Source organism: Anopheles nili, chromosome 3, assembly GCF_943737925.1.
Source record: "Anopheles nili chromosome 3, idAnoNiliSN_F5_01, whole genome shotgun sequence".
NCBI classification, from domain to species: domain Eukaryota; kingdom Metazoa; phylum Arthropoda; class Insecta; order Diptera; family Culicidae; genus Anopheles; species Anopheles nili.
The window spans coordinates 29,360,559-29,368,977 of NC_071292.1; the positions used below are offsets into that span (position 1 = coordinate 29,360,559).

At 45.0% G+C, this 8,419-nt stretch overlaps 1 protein-coding gene across 1 annotated transcript; it reads left to right on the forward strand.

The window, feature by feature from the left end:
- Positions 1 to 4,668: 4,668 nt before the first annotated feature.
- LOC128724029 (neurogenic differentiation factor 4-like) lies at positions 4,669 to 5,526 on the forward strand. Its single transcript, XM_053817794.1, has one exon. It carries the CDS (start codon positions 4,669 to 4,671, stop codon positions 5,524 to 5,526), a length of 858 nt encoding a protein of 285 aa, XP_053673769.1.
- Positions 5,527 to 8,419: the final 2,893 nt, after the last annotated feature.

Genomic DNA, 8,419 nt, shown 5'->3' on the forward strand with positions numbered 1-8,419 from the left:
TAACGATGATAACGCAACATAACAGATTTCAAAGTAATGCATTCTTATAATCTTAATCATAATATCCGTAAACAAGAGTGTACTGTAGCTTTTTTTGTTATAAGCTATTTTCAAAACGAAATCTTATCTATAATAGAACAACACGACAACCGTATACCAGAACTTGAAATAAAGTTATACCTTGCATTGCAAAGTTATAGGTCCTCATTGCTTCAAACAGTTGCGCAAATCATCTTCTTCCGTTAACGGTAAAGCTCATCGAACCATAACTTGCCAGTGCGTGGTCGGCAAACTTATGAATATTCAATTGTCCAAATATCACCCAACAAACGCGAGAGCAACAGCTGCTGCACTTATTTTCCGTCTTCTAGAAAACCATCCCTCCATGCAGGACCTCCACTGAACTTATCGATGCTTATTCTACGGTTTCTTGGCAGAGGAAATCTTCCATTAAATATACACACGCTCCACATTAGACCAGGCAGGACTCCCCACCTCGGAAGCGCGTGGGCAAACGGCTCGATGGAAAACAGCTCACTCCGCAGGAACGCATCCAGGACGGATCGCGATCGTTATGGTTGATGGTGCACTATGCGGCTCGTGCACATATCCTCGTCACTGGAGCGAAACCGGTTGGGAGACGAGCAACGAACAACAAAATAAGGGGCACCCAAAAGGGCTTCTAATTATCTCGCACCCTCCCGGAGGAGACGCAGCACCAATAGAAGGGTCGTTCTCGGCCTGCTGATCCCTTCGGACGACAGTTGGTCAACACGGCATGCACGGCTCGATCATCACGATCGGTGATCCCTTCCTAGTGGCGTTTGCTCGGTCGGTCGGGTGGACAAGTCAGTCCAGAAGCGAACCCCGAAATCATAGGGTTCAGTAACAGGGCATAAAGGCAAAAAACATATACACACAATTCGGTACCGTAGCCTGCCAACTGTCCTGCCGGCACGCGTATGGGCACACGGGTCCTTTCGAGGGTCCCTGTCTATGTTCACCGTCTGTTCGATCTGCTTCATTACCTGTCATCAATCCCCGCGTGGCCGATGGTCCGGAATGGGTTGGTATTGATTGATTGTAAAACTGTCGTCGATAATTGAATTTGCCATCGTAAAAATTGAAAGTTTATGATCCTGCACGTCCGGTCGGGCTTGGGAAATGCCATCAGAGGGTTAGGAACGCTATCGATCGTGGTTCTCCCCGCATTTTGGCCGCGGAATTACTGGCGCGAATGTAAACAAGCCAATAACACTCGTAATCATGTATGGGCTAATCCGAAGCTCCAGAAGCGCACTCAATTGGATACCCTAGGTCGAGCACCGTAAAGTGGTTTACGGCTTGCTCTACGAAGCTATCGAGGCGTTGTTTCGATATGCTGCGGTAAAAATCTGCAAGTCATTGCGTGGGCCAATCAATTTCATGGCTCGTGGCGAGAACAATGCGTAAGGATATCGTTAGATGATATGAAGCTCTATGTATCTTTTGCTTCAGAAGGATGATGGGGATAAAAATTGCGTAAAGGATGCGTACATTTCGACGCTAACAGGACTCGAAAGGACATATGGGCTATTGTTGTCGGTCCATAGCAGAACAGAGGTTGTGAAGAAGAAAGCCCAAAGAAACTACATATCAATACACAATATTCACTTTTGTATCGTAATATCACATCGAAAAAGAAATAGATAAGTGAACAAAATTCATTTGAAATTTCATGTATTTTAACATTTGTAAAAATAAAAAAGTTACCGATTCAGTTCATGATATGAAAAATTTTCCGTTCACTACATGGAACCGAATTCGAATAAATTATGAAATGGGTAAATAGAGCCAATAATAACAGTTCAAAAGATAAAAACTCAACTGCTGATGTTTTTTCTTGAATTGATTAAATAGCAAAAAATCTTGATTCGAAAAACACAAAGAACCCGCTAGAAACGGAAACAAAGTGACGGGATCCAAGCAGGCGAAGGAATTTATTCCACCACACGAACGATCTTTCCCCCTTCTGCAAGGAATACTTTTCTTTCTTTTTCCACCAGAACCCCACTAGCTGCTGCCGATCAGTAGTTAACACCTACTCCACTGGCCGCTAACGGCACACGTTTCTGCCCACAGCAATTCGAAACTTTTCTGCCTGTCCATCCGAGCTCCGGCACGCGCCACCGTGTCCGCGCTTAAGAATGTGGTGTAATTTAGGGTTCCAGCTCTTTTTTTTTCTTCGCCGTGTCTCTGGCGTTTTTCACTTCTAGAAAGCGGGAGAAAAAAACTCTCCCCTTTTCCAAGCGAACGGGGGCCCAGTGTAAACGGAACGGTCGGGACAGATGTTACGGTTTTCGAATCCTTACAAGAACCTAAGCCCCTAGGGGGGTGGCAGGAGCATCTCAGAAAGGAGGATCCTTTGAAGGACTTCTCGAAGGTGCCACGCGATCGAGAAGTAATCGTACTAACAGTGAGTGAGTGTATGAGAAAGAGAGAGAATGTGATGAATAGATGAAGAGAGAGCGAAAGAGTGAGAGTGTTTTTAGATTGCTTTTACAACCGTTCGCTGTGTCCTGACGGTGAGTCGTGTTAGCTTTCCACTCCGTGAACTTGGCGAGGCTTTGATCAGTGATAAGAACATGTAGGTGAAAATCAACCTCTTTTCTCCATATTCTATCCTCCCTTTCGCCCTTCGCTGTTTGCCTTTTAACGGACTGAATCCCTGAGAGTTCGTTAACTTTGCTATCTCAGGGGGTCATTAATATGATTACGAATTTAGTATGTATGCGCTGTGGAGCGGCTTTCGGATACATGATGCAGAGTTTCATGAGTGCGGTCATGATGTTACTGTGTAAATGGTAGTTGACAAACTGTGTACTTCAGAATCCCAGAAGAAACTATCAGCATGCAAAAATATCAGCGAAATAGTTTACAATATTTTACAACCCTTGTATATTATTTTATTATAAAACATCATAGTTTTAGTTATAACTTATATACAACGCCATACATCGATATATAAATAATAAAATTACAATGATCGTTTTAAAATATATTGTATTTGATCTTAGTATTACAAGTATGTTGCGTATTTGATTATACGATTACAATTTGTTCAATTTACGATCGGTCTACGACAATTTATTGACAAATTAAACATCAAATTCAATTGCATATCAATTTCAAATTGTATTTTTCAATCGCCATTTTGCTACCGTTAGATCCGGAACACAATCTAGTCTCAAATAACAATCCGCCCACAACGGACAATTGTTATATCGTAGGTTGTGTCCTTTGTACGAACTCCGGAAAACGTCCGGCGCACGATTTCAATATCCGATCAAACGGAAATCAGCACCGGTACATGTTCGTCGTTCGTATTGTCCATCTCGTCCTGGCATTGTTGTTCAATACATGTTTCTGTTTCTTACAATCTATCGTGGCTCGTGTCCCAATCCATCCATCACGGGCGCGTAATACGATTATCTGTTTGAAATTTTCCACCTCTTCCTTTACGATCGGTAGGGCCTTTACTCACACCTTCATTATTACGATGTGTCTCACGCAAGGGTAAAGTTGCTTTCGGTATACATCAACTCGACGACGATTACGCCCATGGTCGTAGCACGTACGAGATTGAAGTTCGACTCCTTGAAACAGGTTCCGCCTATTAACGGCTCATTAACGAGCGGAACTCACAAACCAACTGCGAGCTGGGACGCAAAGGGCTCGCGCGTAATAAGCCCTGTGTGCCTTGGGAAGCATCTCCAGTTCAACGCATCAAAGCGCCGGTTCGATATTCTAGGAATGCTTCGGCTGCGAATTGACTTTGATGTCCAGTTGCGAATTCTTCCGGGAGCTGAACTAAATGCGGGAAATTGTTGCCCATTTCGGAATTTAAAGCAATCTGGAAAGCTGGTTACGTTCTTTCGGTGAAGGATGCTTTAGCCGTGAAAGCTTTCTAGTGAATGCCTTTTGGAGAGTTATTGATGTAGACTCTGTTAGGAGAGCATTAATTTCAATCTCACTTCTCAGTTAGCACATTTCAATCATGTAGACAATGTTTTGGTGCACTTTTCCTAAAAGTTTACAAAATAAAATGAAATAAAACGACCCTTCGCGATTGTGATTGTATTTCCCTTCAATTCCATCCAATACATCGATCCCGAGAGACCCCGAGGGCCGGTAGTCTTAATTGAGCTAATTCATTCCTCTTCTGTTTTGCCACGCCGAAGGGGGTCGTGATGTTTCGATTTTCTTTATTTTTTATGATCATTTTCATCCACGTTTCTCACCTTACCCCGGTTCGTCAGTGGCACGCGCTGGAAATAATGTCCTTTATGCTTTCACCGTTCGCTTTGTGGTCGTCCTGTAGACCATGTGCGCCCTCGAGCACGTCGAGCGCAAGAGTCACCCCTCGGACAGGACAGGGAGCTCGATGGATTCCCCTCATCAAAACGGAACTAACCGGAAGACCCTCACTGCATCAAGCATGGATAGCAGACACTCCCGAAGAGGATCCTTTCGTGTCAGTGATCCTGCCGCACGCATCGCATACCGACGCAGTTCAATCGTGTCCGTCCGACAGTGCAGATCGAAAAACCCACTCCGGCGGTTGTGTGTGATCGTGAAAGACGCTCGCGGGAACAGGAACAGGATTTCGTATGATCTCACCGGCTGGAAATGGAACACTACACTCTGGGAATCGATCGATTGAGCTCCTACGGCTCGATGGAGCTGACCGGACCGGCTGGATATTTGTCCCATTATCCAACTCCCGACAACTCCCTGTGCCGGGCAAGCAGTTACAGCGCGTCTTCGGCTACAACCAGCCCATCGATATCAGGGATAGACCTTGGTTCAACCGGCTACGGTCTATCCTTCGCAGACGTGATGTTCGACGGCGAATCGTTCGTGCAGATCGACTCCACTGACATGCAGCTCTTTGGGACAAACGAACGAACCCACGTGGCTGGTGTCACGTGTCCGAGCGTCGTTTACCAACCAAAAGCTGCTCCCGGGAGTGTCACAGACTTGAAACCATTTCCTGGCGACATGTCACGGAGCTCTCCTGTCATCCAGCGCCGATCTTACAAATCGCGGAAATCGCACGTCCCGGCAATGCTCGGCAAAGATCACCGGAAGGACTGTACGCCACCGAGTCCAACGGTGGTGAAAAAGCGCCGTCTGGCGGCGAATGCACGCGAACGTAAACGCATGAACAGCCTAAACGTGGCGTTCGATCGATTGCGCGAAATCGTACCCTCACTCGGGCCAGATCACAAGCTATCGAAGTTCGAAACACTGCAGATGGCACAGACGTATATCAACGCACTGAGCGATCTGCTGGAGCGAGGCGCCGATGCCACGACGTACAGCTTGTTCGATAGCCTCGCTACAGGAGCGAACGATACTAATAACAACAGCAGTAGTAGTAATGCCAGCGGTAACGAACACCTCACCGACAACTCCTGCAGCCAATTGATGCTGGCGGATGACGAATCGCTAGATGAGCGATTTCTTGACATTGGATACACGTGATCTTCGACGGAGTAGCTCCTTTGCATGGCCGCAGATGCATGACAGTGATATTACCAAAATCGGAAGCGAGACATTCTACAATAGTGATAACGTTTAAGATATGTCCACGGTTGATTAGCAATATTCTAGTCTTAAGCGTTTGTTTATGATCCGTCCAGAGCGATATTGCACCATAGAGAGCTGCATTTGAGTGTGTTTAGATGTTGTACAAAATAAAAGCAAATAAAATGTGTGTGAAAAGCTATAAGATCGTTTTTATAAGATTGCTTAACACATTGAAGAAAAAAGAACGAAATAAACTTAAGGTTATTTCAGTAGCATAACATTTGAGCATCGATCATGGCGAACTTGATTTTAACTTGATCGTATGTGATCATTTACTTTGTTTTAATGAGATATTTGTGTTGATATAAATTCCACAGTTTGTTTCGTCGAAATGCTAATACCATTGTGTGAAAGTAACGGGTAAATTTTGCCCTAAATGTTCACACTCGAGATTCATGACAGGTAGCAAATTAAATTTGCCCGTTTCCTCACCAATATGGGTGGTAATTGCGTGCTGAGCTGGAACGAAATAAGCCAATTGACCCTGGCGCTGCACCCATAATTGAAAAAAAAACAACAGCTCCCACATCCGTCTACAGCCTCCGGTTCCCATTGGAACATCGATCCAGGCCACATCCGGAGATAAGCAAACTCGCATCACTCCATTCGAAGCTCGACCAAGAGCCGTTGGGGCGAATCGCCGTCGTCCAGCTCGCGTAGCATATCCAATAATCGACAGCCCAACTTCCTCGGTCGGGTGACGAACGGCTGGTACGCGAATCCGGATATTGGATTCTGGATGGATGTTTGTGTCTGTTGCGTTGTAAAGATTATTTTAAACTTAGCTTAAAGTGTGCGCTGACGATGGTTGAAAATACACACAAATGCCGTGCAACACCCGGTGAGCTTCCAAACTTCCACGCGGAAAGCCGCTTCGTTCGGAGACGTTGGCTTTGGTTCAGTTTCCATCGGCGCCTGGAGTTCCCATGCGAACGGAATGCGTTCGGAAGTTGGGGCCGTACGGAAGTGAGATTGTATGTTTTGTAGTTCCGCTGTTCGTGGCTCACAGCTAGGGCTGGGCGTTGTCCTTAACGCCGCGTCATTCCTCGTGGAGCCCTTCGGCCGGAGGAAATGCGAGGAATTTCAATAACACTTCGGAAGGGTTGTTTGAACCGCGGCGTGAGACATGGGAAACATGCTTGCATTTCTTTTGCTTTTGGTCTGAAAACCAAACCGTCTGGAATGTAACGAATTCTGGACCATTGTGGGGGTTTCTTGTGGGTGTAGCGTCTTTTGTTCGGAACTGTTGCAACACGGCTGACGTCATTTTGATAGGAATTTCGCAAAAAATCCCTCACCCATGTTCAACATCTTCAGGAAAATCAAGCCAGAATTCTGTAAATCCGCCAATCAAAAGGTCTATCTTTTTTCCGCTAAAAGTGTGTATCTCGCACGGTGAGTTGAATGTACAATAAAAACTTTAAAAAGTTACTCGAATTTAAATTGTCATACGGTTTTTATTGTCCTGTATATAATCAGTTGAATATTAACTTATTTTTTAGGTATAGGTTGAACACGCTTAGGTTGATATATAACATAGACAAATTTTCAATCGTAATGAACAAGATAAACCTTTCAGATAGGATATTTTGAAAAAAATACCATTGATGTTCAATTAAATAATCGGCATCCTTTGAAAAGTCACTGTGCAATGAACTGTGTCACCGATTAAGTGCCCACCGAAGTGACAAGAATGTTAATTGAAATAAGTTTTTGAGCCCCTTCCCAGCGTACCAGCGCGAAATATGATCGAAAAGATTGTTGACACTTGACGTACGAAGCTCGATAGCTAACAGTTTTCAACCGCTGTTTACTTCGAGAATACTAATACTCCATGGCAACGGTGGGATAGTTTAAGCAAACGAGCCCTGGAGACAAAACAGAACATCATATCCAAAGTAGGCGCCCGTTTCGTGTTATGATTCCTCTCCGCCAATCGGAACAGCTATTGTTACGGGAGATTACTAGAGACTAGCGACTTTCAAACCCGCGCGATATCATACCGATTGGCAGAGTCAATATTTTCCCACCGGCTTCCATGGAGCTTTTCTCCAAACAAACACCAGCGCTCGATGTCTCCTTCGAGATGGCTATTTTTCCATCTTCATTGTGCTCGTCTTCTTACGGTAGATATCCTTTCTGAGCACACCGTGATCGCTGTGACTGCACACGAAAAATCTCATCTCCCTGTCAAACTGCTCTACTTGAGGGCTTCGAAGGTACCCCGAGCTTGTTCGTGATTTATTTGCGATGCTCTTCACGCTTACGATCCCCGAAGCAGCCGTGACTCTATCGAGTTGTGAACGAGTTGGTCGCTGTAGGCGCTGTTACAGTTTGTGTTCGATTTATTGTGATTTTGCAATTTCCCTCCCATCTCACGGTGTACGCGCATTTGTGCTTCGATATCTTCGAACACGTTGTGTCTGACATCCTGCCATCCTTGCCATGGTTAGCGCCAGCCCATACTGGCAATGATGCATTGCAAATATGCATGACGACGTCAAGATGCTTGCTTGAGGATCGAATGGAGCTGTCGCGAAATAAAACCAACGACACTAGACTACATATCAATTTCCGACGGGTGTCCAATAGGGTGTCGGTGGGTGTCGACTACTAGTGTGCGCTGGTGTACTTTCGTTGTGTCGCGCGTCATGCCCGCATATAAATTAAATCCATCAGGATATGCGTGTTTGTGTTACATGCTCCTCCTAACATTGCTTATTTTTAGCATCGTATATTAAGATGGTTGTTATTTTTCTACACCTCCATCTCAATGTATGATGATCAA

What these genes read in the sequence shown, in the direction of transcription:
- LOC128724029 (XM_053817794.1), top strand. Translation starts at nt 4,669, where the DNA reads ATGGAACACTACACTCTGGGAATCGATCGATTGAGCTCCTACGGCTCG.